Genomic DNA, 20,014 nt, shown 5'->3' with positions numbered 1-20,014 from the left:
GAACTACCATCCATTCTAGGTGGCGTCACACGTGAGCGATGATCTGAGCCTTAGCATGATGATTCGCCGCTTGTCGTTAGGAGATGGCGCCATAGTATCAAAGTACCGCTGTACATTGTAGTAGAATGAAGAGTATGTCTGCGCCAAGCTGCACCGTGTCGACCATAGTTTATCAGAGTTGGTCGCAGGGCCAGTTTGGCACAGATCAACCACCAGCGGATGGTCATAGAATATGGACGGAGACAGATTTCACACAAATGCCACGAATCCTCAATGGCTTGGCTGTAGTCCGCGCAAGCCAGGTGAGCAACATTCGACTTCCACGGACTGCGGCTTTTCCGCCATCGTTGTCGTGGAGTGGCACATACGTAAGTCGAGTGATCCTAGAAGGTGACAGGCCCCAACTGCATAGCCTGTGTCTCAGTGACGACAGTTCGTGAAACATAAATCCGGTCAATGCGACTGTAAGATTGGCTCGTGGAGTATGTGAGTCCAGGTCGATGCTGCGAATATGCTCCCGAATGTCCAGCATTTGCAGATCTCCGATTAGTGTCCCTAGTTCCAGGAACATATCATATCGTGGGGGCTGGCCTTTGGGTGACACGACGCAGTTGAAGCGACTCCCAAGCATTAAATAGTTGTGGCGGCCTTGGAAGAGCGGCGCGACTTCTTCTGCAAAGAAACGTGAATGTTGGTGATGTCTGTCTGTGCCAGATGGTAAGCAGATATTGATAAACCCTACACTCAGCACCGTGAGTACCATTCCTCGAGCACCGAGGAGGCAGTGAATGTTGTCCGCCACTGTTCCTTCCTATAGGAGTATAGCGACACCGCTGCCTGTGGGAGAGGTGTGGGCCGCACATGTGTCATAGCCATATATGCGTGGGAAGTCGTCGACGCATACTTCCTGGAGAAAGGCTGTATCGATGTCAGCAGCGTTCAGCATGTCTGGAAGCAAGGATAACCTAATGAACGTCCGTATAGTGTTGATGTTAATAGTCTCAACAGGTTAAGGTTAATAGTCGCAACAAGGTAGGTTTGAAGTCTGTCCATCGCAAGGCTGTTGACCATCAACACCACTGTAAGTGTTGTGGGCTCTTTACGTCAGGATATTTCATCGTGGACACCGACAGTAGCACAGAATCGACACTGAAATCCGTCGCATGCCATCCGACACTACATGCGATGAGCCTATTTCACAATCGCCCACCCAGTCGCCATGAGATACCGTCGACTGTTGATGGGATATCTCAGCTGGCTCTTGGCGGAGACTCTGTCGTCACTATTGGCAGGCACAGAAAGGACAGAAGGACTGACGCTGTCCATAATGCGGTCTAGGGGGGGTATGGTGCCACTGCGAGCTCCCTATCGCCGTCACCAACATCAGACGATCCGCAATCCTTTCCAGATGTTCACTAAAGGCGGTCGTCCAACAGAACATGTCACTGTTTCGTGTTTGGATATGTGTGATTCAGCATCCGAATAGGGTGGATCTCTTCGGCCACTGTATTGTCAGGAAGAGAGGCTGCAGTTAGCACCACACATGTGTCAATGTCCGACTTCTCGTTCATGCACTCCTGCAAGGTCAGCCATTGTTTACCTTTTGAAGGTGTGCCGCTGTAGAGGATGGGTTCAGTATTTCTGATTCCTACATGTTGTCTCTGTTGGGTGCGTCTATCGGACGAGTGTGGCCAATGTCAGATGGGACGGCCGTCTGTACACCCCCGCATATTTGAGGGGGAGGGTCATAATTGTAGGAGGAGTCACACATTCACCTGTCGGTATTCGAGCAAGTCGCCGTTGTAGACACGCCAACCTGATGTGCCATTTGTGGCCATAACTGTAAGAAATACTTGGCTGTCCGTTGTGCATAATAATCGCCATTGTTAACTCAGTTTTAATCTGTCGTGCCCCACTGACGACCAGCTATGTTGTAAAAGTGAGCCCTTTTTTTGGCCATGTGGCTGTCCACTTTACCACAAGGTTGGAAAGTTGCAGTGACGACATCTGGAAGTACTTCAAATGGGAGTTCGAAGACCTGTAACATACAGAAGCCAAGTCCGTGTGATCGATAGAGACTGCATCAATGTGGCCAGCGGAGTGTTTAAATTTAAGATTACTTGCATTTGCGCATAAGATTCTGTTGCACAGCTTATCACTGACTAATTTTTTGTAGGCAACACTGCCCGTTATCGAGAGATGGATACTGATTATGTCCTTGGGATCAGTTTTGAAGTCGCCATATATAAAACATTCAGTTTCAAAAGCTTTCATCTATGCATGATGGGGTTGAAAACTGATCATTATGGTAGGTTATCTTTATGAATATGCCACCACATGTCGGACAGGTCACCCACTATATTCTCGGCACATGAAAATGGACCTCTGTAAATATACTAGGCTAACCTATCTGTGGAGCATATTTCGCGCCCAGTTACTGAATAAGTCATTGTTATGACGGCTGTGATAGACTCCGAACTAGGGGCGACGAAATAGTGAACAATTCCGAGCACACTCGACACAGAAGACGGGACGTGAACAGCGCATCCACCGTCGTTACGACAACTGCTCTTCAAGAGTCTGTCATAACCTATGCTTGTACAATACGTTACACACACTTTCAAAGAAAGGTACTCACCTGATGCTGTGAGCAACATAGCACTCACAATGCTGGAATGGATTACGTCACATCAGAGCAAGAACAGTCGAAAACAGACAGCTGCATTCTCCACTGAGTTGATCGTAGCACGGCAGACCAACATTTCAGCACTCGACACTGGTTTGTAGTTATCGCGGAGCGAGGGCTGCAAAACATGTTTTCGTCTGTTTAATTGCATACCAGCACGAATTCGAAGACAAATTGCGTAGTTTTAGTGCGATTTCCAGCACACATTCGAAGAGATATGGCGTAAGTTCAGTGCAATATTTATAGTATGCTGTAGCATATTGGCACATGATATTCAGCCGCCACTCGTCGTTGTTGACTAAAAACTCCACTTTGGATAGCTTCCTCCAACGCTTCATTACGACCGCTCCCTTTAAACTTGTTACAAAATTTCAATAGGATGCTATTGTGACGATTTACTCCTTACAACGATAATCTATTAGCACCACACCACGGCAGCTCCAAGAAACAATCATTATCACCCTGCCCGAAATATATTAGGTCTTAATCTTTTTCGGCAGTGGTGAGTCTATATGTTTCCACCTCTTGCTTTGCATCTTTGTCTTGAGGTCATAGTGATAATCCAGCATTGACTTTTGGTCATTATGGTGATTAGCCGACTAAATAAATCATCTGGATCGGCCTTAGACAACTGCAACGTTTCCACTGATATCTTGTTTTTGCAAGCGTTATGAATGGATGTGAGCAGTCTCGGAATCTAGCGGACGACAACTTTTGTCATACTCAAAATGTCAAGCAAGGTGTTGAACACTAATCCATGACTAATATTCGCTTTCTTCTACCATCGCTTCAACTGTGATACGCCAGTCTTCAAGCATCAGAGCCTCTGCTTCTCTTGCGGTTCCCAGTTCTTCACACGGTCCACCACTTGGCTCATTGGTATTAATACTGGTTAGACCGCTCTTCAAGAAACTTCCGCATCTATCCAGATAGGTTCTCCATTGTCTGCAGCATGACTAATTGCTTTATGAAGCATTTCGAGGAACGCGCATTACATTTCGTTCCGTTTCTCCATCTTCATTTTATCGAAATGTTGGCACGTTTATAGTATGGTCACACGGCAACGAAGCTCTGAAGCAGTTCGTCGATAACGTGAATGGCATGCACCTACAGATCTGATTCGCTGTCGAGACGGAGAAACAAGGAAAGCTGTCATTTTTTGCTGTTTCTGTTGAGCGTCGAAAGAAAATCGAATGGGCTTCTTTGCCACTCTCTACACCGCAAGCCGACGCACAGTGATTTACGAGGGCACGCCGAAAAGTAATGTCTCTGGATTTTTAATGTGAAAACACTTAAGGCTTTTTTAAATAAAACAAGCGTTATTACCATTCTGCATCTTTATTCTTCATGCCTACATATTTGCAGCCCTCTGCCGCTAGAGGGCTCCAAGTTGTAGCGTGTAACATGCCAGTGTGTAACGTAACTACACTATGTGATCAAAAGTATCCGAACACCCCCAAACACAAACGTTTCTCGTACCAGGTGCATTGTGCCGCCACCTACTGCCAGGTACTCCATATCAGCGACCTCAGTACTCATTAGACATCGTGAAAGAGCATAATGGGGCGCTCCACGGAACTCACGGATTTCGAATGTGGTCAGGTGATTGGCTGTCGCTTGTGTCAAACGTCTGTACGCGAGATTTCCACACTGCTGAACATCCCTACACCCATTGTTTCCGATGTGACAGTGAAGTGGAAACGTGAAGGAACACGTACAGCACAAAAGCGAACAGGTCGACCTCGTCCGTTGACTGACAGAGACCGCCGACAGTTGAAGAGGGTAGCAATGTGTAATAGGCAGACATCTATCCAGTCCATCACACAGGAATTCCAAACTGCAACGGGATCCACTGCAAGTACTATGACAGTCAGGCGGAAGGTCAGAAAACTTGAATTTCATGGTCGAGCGGATGCTCATAAGCCACACATCACGCCGGTAAATGCTAAACGACGCCTCGTTTGGTGTAAGGAGCGTAAACATTTGTCGATTGAACAGTGGATAAACGTTATGTGGAGTGATGAATCACGGTACACAATGTGGCGATCCGATGGCAGGATGTCGGTATGTGGGTATGGCGAATGCACGCTGAACGTCATCTGCCAGCATGTGTAGTGCCAACAGTAAAAATCGGATGCGGTGGTGTTATGGAGAGGTCGTGTTTTTCATGGAAGGGGCTTGCACCCCTTGTTGTTTTGCGTGGCACTATGACAGTATAGGCCTACACTGATGTTTTAAGCACCTTCTAGCTTTTCACCGCTGAAGAGCAATTCGGGGATGACGATGTCGTCTTTCAACTCGATCGATCACCTGTTCATAATGCACGACCTGCGGCGGAAAGGTTACACGACAGTAACATCCTTGTAAAAGACTGGCCTGCACAGATTCCTGACCTGAATCCTATAGAACATCTTTGGGATATTTTGTAACACCGACTTCGTGCCAGGCCTCACCAACAGACATCGATGCCTCTCCTCAGTGCAGCACTCCGTGAAGAATGGGCTGCCATTCCCCAAGAAACATTCCAGCACCTGACTGAACGTATGCCTGCGAGAGTGGAAGCTGTCATCGAGGCTAAAGGTGGGCCACCACCATGTTGAATTCCAGCATTGTCGATAGAGGGTGCTACGAACTTGTAAGTCATTTTCAGCCAGGTATCCGGATACTTTTGATCACATAATGTATGCCGGTGCGTGAGAAACAGTGTGCTGTAATCGAGTCCCGAATTCCTAGAGTTCGTCCGCTCATGGAGAATCGCCTCCTTCAACATGACAAAGCCAGACCGCAAACGAGCGCTGCGACACCTGCAAACGATCCGTCATCGGATCATCCTCCACACTGCCCCATCGATTTTCATCTGTTCTCAGGAGTTACAGAACACCTTCGAGGACTTCACTTTGACAGTGATGAAGCGGTGCAGCAGAGGTGAGGTTGTGTTTCCGTCAAAAAAGTCAAACATCCTACAGTGACAGGCTCAACAAACTGGTCTCTTCTTAAGAGAATGTATTCCTCACCAGGATAATTATGTTGAAAAATAAATATGTAGACATAAAAAATAAAGATGCAGAATATTAACAGCGTTTGTTTTATCTAAATGTCCTTAAGAATTTTCAGATTAATTTTCAGCACCCCCTCGTACATCACAGCACACAGATTCTACGCCCCCAGTCCAGAACGTTGCTACTCTACATTATAGACCTACAACTATTTGTGACAAGGACAACCTGGATTCCGAGATTAATCACCTGACGTACATGTTCCGAAAGAATGGCTACAGGATCCGGAATATAAAATTAATGTTCGCCAAGAAATGAAAATTTAGTGTCTCATTTGCTAATCTGTTTCCCGCGTCCGGCCATCCTGATTTAGGTTTTCCGTGATTTCCCTAAAATCGCTCCAGGCAAATGCTGGGATGGTTCCTTTCAAAGGGCACGGCCGACTTCCTTCCCTAATCCGATGAGACCGATGACCTCGCTGTCTGGTCTCTTCCCCAAAAACAACCCAAACCCCCTAATCTATTTCCCTAACCATCACCTGATTTATTACTTACTTTAATTTTGACGATATTTATCTTATAATCTGTTTTGGAGACACAGCGGCTGTTTCAAGTCATTAGCTGTCTCTGACAAAATTACGAAATCATCGGCAAGGCTTAGAGTTTTTATTTATTCCCCCTGGACTTTAATTGCCTTTCGACATTTGTCCTCCGTTTCTATCACAGCTAACTCACCGCAGAGATTAAACGACATGAGGATAGGCTACAAGTCTGTCTCACGGTTTTATCATTTCTTTTCCTTTCACTTTCGAAACTGCTGTCTGGTTCGCACACTTATAGATCACCTTTCGCTGTCTGTTTTTCATCCTCATTGTCTCCAGAATTTCAAAGAGTGCATTCCAGTCAACACTGTCGAAGCTTTCTCTAAATCCACAAAAGCTATAAACTAACGTTTGCCTTTTTTCAGTCTGCCTTCTAAGATAAGTCGTAGGGTCAGTATGACTTCCACCAATTTTTCCATTTTTCTATGTTGTCCATAGTAGGTTACCATCATTTCTATTTTCATGTTCATTACTAGACATAGTCATGCGTTACCCCTATCTGATTTTGTGTTGATCACCTTGTGCTCACCTGGCCAGATGTCCAGTTCTTCTTGATACGGCACTTCACTAATTCCCACTTTAGCTAACTTCAGTCTATTTGTCTTTCTAGATTCTCTACCCGACCTAGCGATTACGGATCTAACGTTCCGCGTTCCGACCCACAGAACACCAGTGTTATCTTTCCTGATGACAACGTCCTTCTGAGTAATCCCGGCTCGGAGATCCAAATCGGCAATTATTCTATCTTCGAAATATTTTACGCAAGAGAATGCTATCATCATTAAGCCAGACAGTTGAGCTGCATGTCCTCGAAAATTACAGAGGCCGTAATTTTCCTTTGCTTTCAACCGTTATCAATGGAACATCGTAAGCGGCTGCCTCCCGTATGAATTGTTGCATGTAATATTACTATAATGCGTGCCTTTTTATATGGTTTTGTAATATTTTTGTAGTTGACAAGTTACGAGAGTGTCTTTGACTTCTCGCCGTATTGTTATCAGTAGTAGTTTTTGAGATCTAACAGAGAGAAAGAGTTGTGATGTGAACTCGGAATAGTCAGGAACATATACTTTCAGCAAGTTGGTGGTATTATTGCTGCCTGTTGTGAAGCCATCATACAACTGACTCATAAATCGGTACTGAGAATGTTACGCCACCATTGTCAAACGTGTGATACTTTTAGCACAACATTTTTCGGAATTATGTTATCTCATTATGAAATGCTATAAAACAAGGAAGCCAATCAATACTACACGTACTGACAACCATATAAAAAAATATATATGGCCCTGTGGTATTACATACCTTAAAGCTTCTATGTCATTAGGTATTCCCATTAGCAGAATTATGACTTATTTGTTCTGTTAGCCGTTCTATGTGGATGTTCTCGTTGTAAAATAGGTCTAGAATTGGTTTTTAGTATTTGCTAGGACTTGACGTACAATGTTCATAGATTTTATAATAGACAGTACCATCGGTGGGGCTGTAAAACATGCGTTGCAGGTAACACTATATTTGGTAGATGAAAGCAGCTGCCTTCAGTTTTATGGCTGTGCCTTGAGAGTGTTCACACGCTAATACGAAATATTCTAAGGAGAGTTTTATCTCTGACAATGGATGTTTGCTGCTGGGTTTTTGCTTTTGACGGGGTCTAATGGCATAGAAGCTGTAAGGTATGTTATACCACAGAACGGTATAAATATTTTAATGTGGTTGTCAGTGCGTGTGCTATTGTGATTTATTGATTTGTTTCCTTGTTTTATAACGTTTGATTATGAGATAAAGTAGTCCCGAAACGATTTGTGCTAAAAAATCACACATTTGACAACTGGTGGCATAACATTCTCAGTATCAGGTTACTAATGCTACGCGGTATGAATTTCTGTTAACGTAAGGTGAACAGTAATGAAATGGCTTTGAAGTTTAAATTTGTGCTCGATTTATTTCATATCAGGCCATGTGCACATTATACGAAGCACTGGAACAATAGGTCCCGGCGGAGGTTCGAATCCTCCCTCGGGCATGAGTGTGTGTGTTTGTCATTAGGATAATTTAGGTTAAGAAGTGTGTAAGCTTAGGGACTGATTACCTTAGCAGTTAAGTCCCATAAGATTTCACACACATTTGAACATTTGAACTGGAACAATAATTCAAAGGGAATTAAGTTCCTGCAATGTTAACCGGCTAGTTACAGGACTACCAACATACAGGATGATAATTATTGAACTATAAGAAAAGAAAAGTAAATTAGTTACAAACTACGGCTTGCACACACTTTATTCAACATGTAAATGTCACTACATATATTCGGATTTAAGTTATGACATGTCGTCATTGGTGATGATGTGGCATAGACGAATAGCTAAATTCATCCGCATGACCCACTGGAGTGTCGGAATATCGATGCTGTCGATGACCCCTGAGTGGCTGTTTTCAGGTCAGCAATAGTTTTGAGGTTATTGCTGCACATCTTGTCTCTAAAATAGCCCCACAAAAAGGAGTCGCATGTATTCAGTTCTGAAGAATAAGGCAGCCAATCGAGGCTCATGGCAGTGGCCCCTGGCTACCCCGGAGCCAGAATGCGGTCCCCAAACTGCTCCTCCAGTACCTCAAACACTCTCCTGCTTCGATGGGATCGAGCTCTGTCTTGCATGAAGCACATATTGTCGAAATAAGGGCCACTTTGGACAATGGGGATGAAATCATGTTCCAAAATCTTCACGTACCGTTCTGTATTCACCGTGCCCTCAAGGAATACCGGACCGATTATTCCGGGACTGGACATTGCACACCATACAGTCACCAGTTGAGGGTGAGGAGACTTCTCGATCACGAGATGCGGATTCCCAGACCCCGAAATGCACCAATTGTGCTTATTGACGAAATGAAAGTGGGCTTCGTCGCTAACCCATCTACATCCACATCTACATCTACATGGTTACTCTGAAATTCAGACTTTAACTGCCTGGCAGAGAGTTTATCGAACCATTTTCATACTACTTCTCTAACATTCCACTCTCGAATGGCGTGTGGGAAAAAGGAACACCTAAATCTTTCCGTTAGAGCTCTGATTTCTCTTATTTTATTGCGATGATCATTTCTCCCTACGTAGGTGGGTGTCAACAAAATATTTTCGCATTCGGAAGAGAAAGTTGGTGATTGAAATTTTGTAAATTGATCTCGCCGCAAAGAAAACCGCCTTTGTTTCAGTGACTGCCATCCCAACTCGCGTATCATATCAGTGACATTCTCACCCCTATTGCGCGATAACACGAGACGAGCTGCCCTTCTTTCCACTTTTTCGATGTCCTCCGTCAATCCTACCTGGCAATGATTCCATATCACGCAGCAATATTCCAGCAGAGGACGGACAAGTGTAATGTAGGCTGTCTCTTTAGTGGGTTTGTCGCATCTTCTGTGTTCTGCCAACAAAGCGCACTCTTTTTTTCGCCTTCCCCACAATATTATCTATGTGGTCTTTCCAATTAAGTCACTCGTAATTGTAATTCCTAGGTATTTAGTCGAATTGACAGCCCTTAGATTTGTGCGATTTATCGTTTACCCAAAATTTATTGGATTTCTTGTAGTACCCATGTTGATGACCTCGCCGTTTTCTTTGTTTAGTGCTAATTGCCACTTTTTGCACCATACAGAAATTATCTCTAGATCATTTTGTAATTGGAATTGATCGTCTGATGATTTTACTACACGGTAAATTACAGCGTCATCTGCAAACAACCGTGCTAGTTCCCATCATGCCCCGCTACCAACCGTGCAGTTTGAACGTCCTGGCGCAAACCGTTCAGAAGTTATGACGATTTATTTCATATAGATCAACAATTGTCATCCTTTAGCAAGACTATGTTACAAGGCGAGATCAGTCAATCGTCCAGACTGTTGTCGCTGCAACTATTGAAAAGATTGTTGCAATTACTGAAAAACCATGTATTAGTCTGGCCTCTGCACAGGTACCCCTCCGACGTGGTTGCACTTACAGTACAGCTATCTGTATCACTGATGCACGCAAGCCAAACAACATGGCAAGGTCCATGGTCCGTGGGATGGGGAGATTTACAGTAAAACGGTGAAATAAATTCGCGGTCGGTAATTTACTTTATACATACGCTGTAGCACTTGGCTTTTAAAATGCAAGATGTCGTAGTATGATCCTAAACTTCACGCGTAATTCAGGGAATGCCTTTTACAGTGCCTAAGCTGAGGTATCAGTCCCGTATCGCCGTCTTCAAAAGGCGAGAAAAGCAGCGTCAACTTGTGTGTGTGGACACAGTGCGGATCCTTCTAGTTACGTCACTGATGCTGCAATTTTCGCAGCTGCCCACGTGGCTGTGGTAGGGTAGCGGCTCCCGTGAAGCGATCAAAGCGTTCATCCGTCCGTGGGGAAAAGAGCGCTCCGTCCGCCTTGGCGCCGCGACTGCTGCCCACACGCGAGGGCGCGGCTGGAGCGAGAATGTGCCAGCCAGTGCGCGCTTGCGTCACAAATGCGCAGCATCCCACGTGTCGCCAGACTGTAGGGCGGAGGACACTGACTAGGAGCACGCGCCCCTCATGACTTCCTCCTGACAACTGTTTTTTATAATTCCTCCCCCCAAGATGTTCCACTACCTACACACAATAACTGCGAAACCTACAGCGTGGCAATTTTAAATTAACATAAGTTGTCAAATGTGCAAAATTAGAACCGTCACCATTATGTGCAGTTCTCCGACATAGGCAATAAGTAATGGCTCGGTTTTGGTCTGTTTTTAAATGCTTTCCTTCAATAAGTTGTTCCTCTCGAGGAAACATCTCGATTCTGGTAACTATTTTTACTTAAAACACGATGATTTAATTATTATTAAAATATGAAAACATTGATAAAGATGCATCGATATCTCCCGTAATACTTTGCCTAGACAAAATCAAATTCCAGTTCAGTAATCGTCAGATCAGTGGAATTGTTTGATACGCATCGCGATAACTTTCTGTCTGATTTTATTTTTACATTTTTCTAGTGTTTTCTCTTTTTTTTACTTATGTTTTTAGCCGTTCCACCACCTTACAGCTCGCATTCGGGAGGACGACGGTTCAATCCCACGTCCGGCCATTCTGATTTAGGTTTTCTGTGATTTCCCTAAATCGCTCCAAGCAAATGCTGAGATGGTTCCTTTGAGTGGGCACGGCCGACTTCCTCCCCCATCCTTCCCTAATCCGATGAGACCGATGACCTCGCTGTTTGGTCTCTTCCCCCAAACAACCCAACCCACCTTACAGCCCCGTTCGGTCAATGTATTACACTGATGTGCAAAAAGGACGAAAGTAACTTTGACATGATGTGTCACTGCCAAGTAATATAGCTTGGAACAGACATAGAAGGAACAATTACAGCATAGTACAGAAAGTAACTCAAAGAAATACGGAGTGAGACGGACAGACATGGCATTTTTGTTCAAAGAAAGTAAACACACTGAAGTCATCGCGATTTATGATGGTTCGTTGCATACTAGAAAACTAAGTATTTTTAACATGTTGCAGCCCTGTCAGCAACTGTGATAAATTAATACGTCAAAAATCCACCCCAGTTGCGAAATGTTACCAGTCTTTACCCAGGTTGCAGCTAGAGTAATCTAGCCTTCTTCAGAAGCATAAAATAAACTAATACATGCCAGAATAAGGCATGGTCAAACATAAAAATCTGAACTACCGTGGTACCATGTCAAGCTGAGGCACAGCCCCGGCCCCACTTCGTGGAAAGCGATCGTTTAGCGGCTAAACGACCGTTTTCCACGAAGCTCGATGCAGTTGCGGATTGTCATTCTTAAAAGCAAAGCAAGTGTCAAATGCACGTCTGAATCGAAAGACACGGGGAAGAAGTACAGCGGCACACTAACGTTGATCTACGAGTGTTCTACACTACTGGCCATTAAAACTACTACACCACGAAGATGTGCTATAGACGCGAAATGTAACTGACAGGAATAAGATGCTGTGATATGCAAATGATAAGCTTTTCAGAGCATTCACACAAGGTTGGCGCCGGTGGCGACACCTACAACGTGCTGACATGAGGAAAGTTTCCAACTGATTTCTCATACACAAACAACAGCTGACCGGCGTTGCCTGGTGAAACGTTGTTGTGATGCCTCGTGGAAGGAGGACAAATGCTTACCATCACGTATCCGACTTTGATAAACGTCGGATTGTAGCCTATCGCGATTGTGGTTTATCGTATCGCGACATTGCTGCTAGCGTAGATCGAGATCCAATGACTGTTAGCAGATTGTGGAACCGGTGGGTTCAGGATGGTAATACGGAACGCCGTGCTGGATCCCAACGGCCTCGTACCACTAGCAGTCGAGATGACAGCCATCTTACGCGCATGGCTGTAACGGATCGTGCAGCCACGTCTCGATCCCTGAGTCAACAGATGGGGACGTTTGCAAGACAATAGCCATATGCTCGAACAGTTCGACGACGTTTTCAGCAGCATGGACTATCAGCTCGGTGACCATGGCTGCAGTTATCCTTGACGCTGCATCACTGACAGGAGCGCCTGCGATGGTGTACTCAACGATGGACATGGGTGTACGAATGGCAAAACGTCATTTTTTCGGATGAATCCAGGTTTTGTTTACAGCATCATGATGGTCGCATCCGTGTTTGGCGACATCGCGGTGAACGCAAATTGGAAGCGTGTATTCCTCGTCGCCATACTGGCGTATCAACCGGCGTGATGGTATGGGGTGCCATTGGTTACACGTCTCGGTCACCTCTTGTTCGCTTTGACGACACTTTGAACAGTGGACGTTACATTTCAGATACGTTAAGACCCGTGGCTCTACCCTTCATTCGATCCCTGCGAAACCCTACATTTCAGGAGGATAATGCACGACCGCATGTTGCAGGTCCTGTACGGGCCTTTCTGGATACAGAAAATGTTCGACTGCTCCCCTGGCCAGAACATTCTCCGGATCTCTCACCAATTGAAAACGTCTGGTCAATGGTGGCCGAGCAACTGGCTCGTCACAATACGCCAGTCACTACTCTTGATGAACTGTGGTATCATGTTGAAGCTGCATGGTCCGCTGTATCTGTACACGCCACCCAAGCACTGTTTGACTCAATGCGCAGGCGTATCAAGGCCGTTATTACGGCCAGAGGTGGTTGTTCTGGGTACTGATTTCTCAGGATTATGCACCCAAATGGGATGAAAATGTAATCACCTGTCAGTTCTAGTATAATATATTTGTCCAATGAATACCCGTTTATCATCTGCATTTCTTCTTGGTGTAGCAATTTTAATGCCCAGTAGTGTATGTTCAAAGATATGGAAATCACTACGCCCATTCAACAGTATGCCTCCGCACACTATAATGCCTGGTCCGCCAAAACAGTCCTGTTCGGCAGTGTTCCCAGTTGTATTTCGTACACTCATAGGCGAGAGCTGGAAACCGCTTCTATCGTATTGCGACAGGGTATAGCGTGATTCATCGCTACAGATCACTAGTTTCAAGACGTACACTGCCCAGTGCCGTTGCTCTTTTAGACCACCTCAAGTATCGCTTAGCACTGACCTGGGAAATGTGTGGCTGATCAGATCACTAGTTTCAAGACGTACACTGCCCAGTGCCGTTGCTCTTTAGACCACCTCAAGTATCGCTTAGCACTGACCTGAGAAATGTGTGGCTGATCAGGAGCTTTTCGACCATTGTAGACTACCCTGTTCTTTATAACTCCCTACGCGCAGCATTCATCTAGTTGAAATGCCGGTAGTCCTTTGAACTCACGAGTGATTCCCTCCGCTGATTTCACTCCATTTCCTAAAATCGCCCTCGGCGTTTCCTGTCTGTCAGTACATGGAGTCTGCGTGGTCTTGGATAAATTGTGGTTGCTCCTTCGCGTTTACACTTCACAATTGCAACACCAACAGTCTACTTGGTCAGCTTTAGAAGGTTTGAAATCTCTCTGACGATTTTATTACCCAGATGTTATCCAGTGACTAATCCACATTCGAGGTCACTGAGCACACCTGGCCTCATATTTTGCTGTTACTGACCTGACAACACAGTACTCCCCGCCACCTCCATATTGGCGGGTCCGCCTCTCGTGACATCTACTAGTCAGTCCCACGTTACGTAGGTGTGTCCCGATACATTTGATCAGGCAGTATAGGTAGATCTCAACATCAGCGACACGGAAAGGACACGGCCGAGTTTCTTCCCAATCCTGGTCCTAATGCGAGTTTGTTGCTCGCCTGTAGCGAGCTCTTCGACACCTTTGAATCCCAATTCTCTCTATTTTGAAACTTGTACGCTTAAACTCGGTAAGTGGAAATTGTGTGTGTCAAGACCTCTCGCTTTTAAATTTCGATTACAGTGTCGTCCAGGTACTCTGATCTAGACTAACCTTCGCTACCCTGCATTTGCTTACGAACATTAGCTGTGTAAATTACTTTTCATGTGTATGGTGCCAATTACACTAAACTGAATCTATGTGTAAATAAAACTGAATACAAAGAATGGCTATAAGTCATATTCAGAATGCCTCCTCATCAAACAATCACGCAAAATGGCTAACTGTTGCGTATTGAAACTGTACCCTATTAGAAACTGCATCTACTGAATTATACGAAAATTTTGCAAATATTAAAAGTTTTGCTTGGGCCCTAAAATTCTTTCTTAGCTTGCAACGAATAATTCACTTCTTCTATGCCTTGTTCAGTTGTAACAATATGATGTGCTTAACTGCACTGCGCGGTTATTTGCCTTATCTTACTTTAGGTTGCTTTGCCAAATGAGAATCTGGTATCTTCCCAAAAATGCAACTGACTGACCACGCAATAGTAGAAGTTGTGAGAGCGCAGTAAAGCTACACTTTTCATTCAAACAGTGAGGATAAATTTTACTGAAATATTTGCAAATGGATGAAACGATATTTTAAAATTCTATAAAAGTCCTTTTAAAAGCACAGAAGTGATTCGTACTAACGAGAACTACGGTTTTTTCCTAGCTTTATCATCCTCCATAAAAATTAACTCACACAAATAATATTTAAATTACGTAAAATTTACTTTTTGCTTCCCTACTGAAATACTTTTAACAGGAGGTAGAGGGCGAAGAATAATAATTAAGATTCTTAACACATGGCTGATAATTCGCCCCAGATACCAAAACGTACATATTGTTAAACACGATGAAATCTTTATTTACAACAATAACTCTGCTAGTTCTTGTAACAGATAAAACTCCGTGCATACTACCTTGTTCCAAAAGCATCGTCTACCTACAAAGACATCTCAAAAAAGTCTTCTTTCTTCAATCACACCAACATCTCAAATAAAATTCATGCTCTTTACGTCACATCCGCCATCAAAGTTCCACACTCAGCGACAACACAACTCTCTCTCTCTCTCTCTCTCTCTCTCTCTCTCTCTCTCTCTCTCTGCAGCCGACTCACACGCTCTTTACCAGTGCTACCAATTCTTCAAATCTAAATAAGCGAAACGTGTCTACAAAAAAGAGAGAAAAAAGCTGGAATAAAACAAGGTGTATAATTGTGCAGTTTTATATTTGCAGAAATTATACGGTGCAAGGTATTTACTTGTTAGGGGAGGGGGGAGGGAGGCTGGAGGTATGTCTCCGAAAATGCAGTAAGGTAGATATTGTTACGTAAGTCTAACTTTCTGAAGAACAAGTGAATAAAATGTTATACACAGACAAGCCAAAATATAATCAAGGCTCATATTATTTTGATGGGTCTTTGTTTTCTTTGGACTGAAGTTCTTGATAAATAATTTATTCACATTTAATGATATCAGGGATGTGAATCAGTTTAAAACAACTTCAGGAAATAAGTGTTCCATAGAATTTTGCATTCAATATTAAATGCTTGTACGACGTTTCATTTCAATGGCTTTAATAGCAGGAGAGAAAATATAAACGAAAAATGTAATGCCTCTGGAAAGATAAAAGAGTAAGGATTTAGACCACACATTGTGCATCTCGTTAAGGAAATGATTCCTGGATGCTCTTGTACCTCCAATGTAGATATAACAATTTGAGGTTTCGTCCTATGATTTACGTGTAAAATATAAGCCCATTTTTAAAACCCATATTTTTGGGTAAAAATGTGCTTAAATAAACATCTTTATGTCAGTTTCTTTCAGATTAATTTCTTTTTCTTACAATAAAAATGTAAGTAATGTATCTACAGAACAAACTTCACAATATCTGCACTGCAGTATTAGGTTATTTCCTACATTTGGCACAGCACTGCTGTGAACAGGCGTTCGTCGCTTCTCTCTCCAGTTCAGTCGCTGGCACATTGTTCATTGCAACAGTGAAGCGTATAACTTCTGATTCATGCTGCATAAATTAAAGTCAGCTTTGCTTATAACAGCTTCCTTCATTATTGTGAAGTTTCTATACTCTGCTGATGTCAGCTATGCTCAACAGCGTTTCCAATAGGGCTCTCGTCTGTGTACGAATAAGCTAATGAGGCTGGAAGGCACACCAACACAGCTTTACTTTGCTTTCTTGTGCTTTTTAATTCAGTCTAATAATAGGATCTAGATTTTGATGGAATCGAGAAGAGTGTTTTTAAGTCTTAGTCCATTACAGATAATTTTACTTTAATAAACTTAGATTTTAATGTTTTCCTATAGTCAAGAAAAAATCTAGAAAAGAATCAAATGATTGAGAAAAGAGCCATATGTTCGGACGCCTACTAAATCACTTATTTGCCAGCTAAACTGTAATATAAAGAGTCAGCTGATTTGGCAATACTGTGCTCTACTAATAATGAAACTTCTGGTAGCCAAATAATATGTATCGCTCATGTGTTCAAGCATCCAAAGACGCTCATAGTGGTAAAACTTTCAAACAAACTGCCATTTCTCGTGATATACACATTTTTCAACTTCTCTTCAGCTCTCGCAAGCGTTCCGTACTATAAGTCGGCATGTTTGTGCCGCCTACGACCACCAGCATCAAAGCGCTGCAGTTAGAGTTGTACAACTACTGTAGACTATCACAAGAAAGCGTAGACAACGGTAGTTGTCAAACTAGCTTTGGTCAGTTGCGGTGCTACCCGCATTAGCTGTACACTGGTTGTGTTTCATGCCAGTTGCGTTACCTCATAACCATTTCTTTCTTTACGCATGCGATGAGTGTCTTATTACAGTACCCGAAAAACAGTAATCGGTGAACCGTCTACGAACTCAGAGAGGATATACACTGGAGAGCCAAAGAAACTGGTACACCTACGTAATATCGTGTAGGGCCCCCGCGAGCACGCAGAAGTGCCGAACACGACGTGGCATGGACTCGACTAATGTCTGAAGTAGTGCTGGAGGGAATGGACACCATGAATCCTGCAGGGCTGTCCATAAATCCGTAATAGTACGAGGGGGTGGAGATCTCTTCTGAACGTTGCACGGCATCCCAGATATGCTCAATAATGTTCACGTCTGGGGAGTTCGGTGGCCAGCAGAAGTGTTTAAACTCAGAAGTGTTCTTGGAGCTACTCTGTAGCAATTCTGGACGTGTGGGGCATCGCATTATCTTTCTGGAATTTCCCAAGACCGTCGGAATGCACAATGGACATGAATGGATGCACGTGATCAGACAGGACGCTTACGTACGTGTCACCTGTCACAGTCGTATCTAGATATATCAGGTGTCCCATATCACTCCAACGACGCACGCCCTACACCATTACAGACCCTGCAGCAGCCTGAACAATCCCTTGCTGATATGCAGCGTCCATGGATTCATGAGGTTGTCTCCATACCCGTAAACGTCCATCCGCTCGATACGAATTAAAACGAGACTCGTCCGACCAGGCAATGTTTCCAGTCATCAACAGTCAAATGTCAGTGTCGACGGACCAAGGCCAGGCGTAAAGTTTTGTGTCGTGCAATCATCAAGACTGAAAACTGAGGAGCTACTTGATTGAGAAGTAGCGGCTCCGGTCTCGGAAACTGACAAACGGCCGGGACAGCGATGTGCTGACCACATGCACCTCCATATCCGCTTCATGTAACGCCTGTGTGCTGAGGATGACGCGGCGGCCGGTCGGTACCGTTCGGGAAGAGTTAAGTTAGTCATCAAGAGTACAGCCGGCCGCGGTGGTCTAGCGGTTCAGGCGCTCAGTCCGGAACCGCACGACTGCTACGGTCGCAGGTTCGAATCCTGCCTCGGGCATGGAAGTGTGTGATGTCCTTAGGTTAGTTAGGTTTAAGTAGTTCTAAGTTCTAGGGGACTGATGGCCACAGATGTTAAGTCCCATAGTGCTCAGAGCCATTTGAACCAAGCCATCAAGAGTACACGAGTGGGTCTTCGGCTTCGAAAACTCACATCGATGATGTTTCGTTGAATGGTTCGCACGCTGACACTTGTTGATGGCCCACCATTGAAATCTACAGCAGTTTGAGTAAGGGTTGGCACTTCTGTGACGTTGGACGATTCTCTTCAGTCGTCGTTGGTCCCGTTCTTGCAGGATCTTTTTCCAGCCGGAGCGATGTCGGAGATTTGATGTTGTATTGGATTCCTGATATTCACGGTGCCCTCGTGAAATGGTCGTACGGGAAAATCCCCACTTCATCGCTACGTCGGAAATGCTGTGTCCCATTCCTCGTGCGCCGACTATAACACGACTTTCAAACTCACTTAAATCTTTATAACCTGCGATTGTAGCACCAGTTACCGATGTAACAACCGATGTATTCTGTCTGTTTATGAACCTTTGTATTTGAATACGCATGGCTGTACCAGTTTCTTTGGCGCTACAATGTATAAGGGGCCGGGTAACCCTTGGAACATATTTATTCTACATAGTTACCCTCCTGTCTGTTACTTAAGAATAAACCGTATTTATAGGAAAGCTGGAAATGTCAATGTTTAATTCAGCTTTTATCCGAAAATCGCTGATTTGTAAGGTGAAACAGAAAGATATTGTGGTAACATTGAAACAAACAATAGAGATTCATCATATAATGCTAGAGAACACAATTTCCTTAACAAAAAGGTAAAATAAAAATAAAAATGACGCACAAGAAGTAACATATTAAACATCGCTTAGTACTTCGTCGAACTCACATAAAATATGTTTGTGTTATTCATAAGTAACTTTGATTATGATGAAGGACGTTCTATTGAGTACAAAATAACAACAACAGTTATACATATTTTTATGTTTGCGCATGGTAACTGCGCGTCCACCAGAAGTAACTGCTTTGGTTACATAAAGGCGCAGAAGTTACGCTTTCAGCTAATTTTTATTGCTTATACAGTAAAATTCTATTTGTATTCTATAAGAATAAATAGTACACTATGGACTAGCACTGAACGATGTGCAGTTCTAATAATGTGCAAAACAAACAAAAAAAACATAGAGAAGTCGTCGACTCTCATTTTCTCTCTTACGCATTCATTTGTGTTTCTTTCCCTACCATCTCTACCAATACTACCGGTAATCCTTTTATGCAGCGTGCCAAAACTAGCGAACCGTAGTTCTGGTAGAGCGCGATTGTAGCTGCGGTGGTTGGCGTTCCGGCAGGTGCGCGCGGAGTCGGACACGAGCCTGGAGGTGGCGCTGCGGTTCGGGGGCGCGGCTGCGGCGGCGGCCGGCGTGGGCGCCATGGCGATCCCGCCGCAGCCACTGCGGCCCGCGCCCTCGCCGCCGCCGCCGCCGCCGCCCCCGCCGCCGCTGGCGCCGCCGCCGCTGCCGCTGCCA

At 44.2% G+C, this 20,014-nt stretch overlaps 1 protein-coding gene across 1 annotated transcript in view; it reads left to right on the top strand.

Moving 5' to 3' along the window:
* LOC124788752 (synaptotagmin-12-like) overlaps nucleotides 1-20,014 on the top strand; it is a gene marked incomplete at its 5' end in the record, with an annotated part of 103,812 nt that overhangs the window by 40,274 nt on the left and 43,524 nt on the right. The window contains 2 exons of the mRNA XM_047256034.1: nucleotides 5,188-5,209; nucleotides 19,923-19,980. Of these exons, the coding sequence (XP_047111990.1) occupies nucleotides 5,188-5,209; nucleotides 19,923-19,980 (80 nt within the window). The remainder of the gene's footprint in view (nucleotides 1-5,187; nucleotides 5,210-19,922; nucleotides 19,981-20,014) is intronic.

The sequence above is a fragment of the Schistocerca piceifrons genome, chromosome 3, assembly GCF_021461385.2.
Source record: "Schistocerca piceifrons isolate TAMUIC-IGC-003096 chromosome 3, iqSchPice1.1, whole genome shotgun sequence".
In the NCBI taxonomy this organism is placed as follows: domain Eukaryota; kingdom Metazoa; phylum Arthropoda; class Insecta; order Orthoptera; family Acrididae; genus Schistocerca; species Schistocerca piceifrons.
The sequence above is the reverse complement of the archived record's forward strand: the minus strand, read 5'-3'. Positions and strand labels throughout refer to the sequence as shown.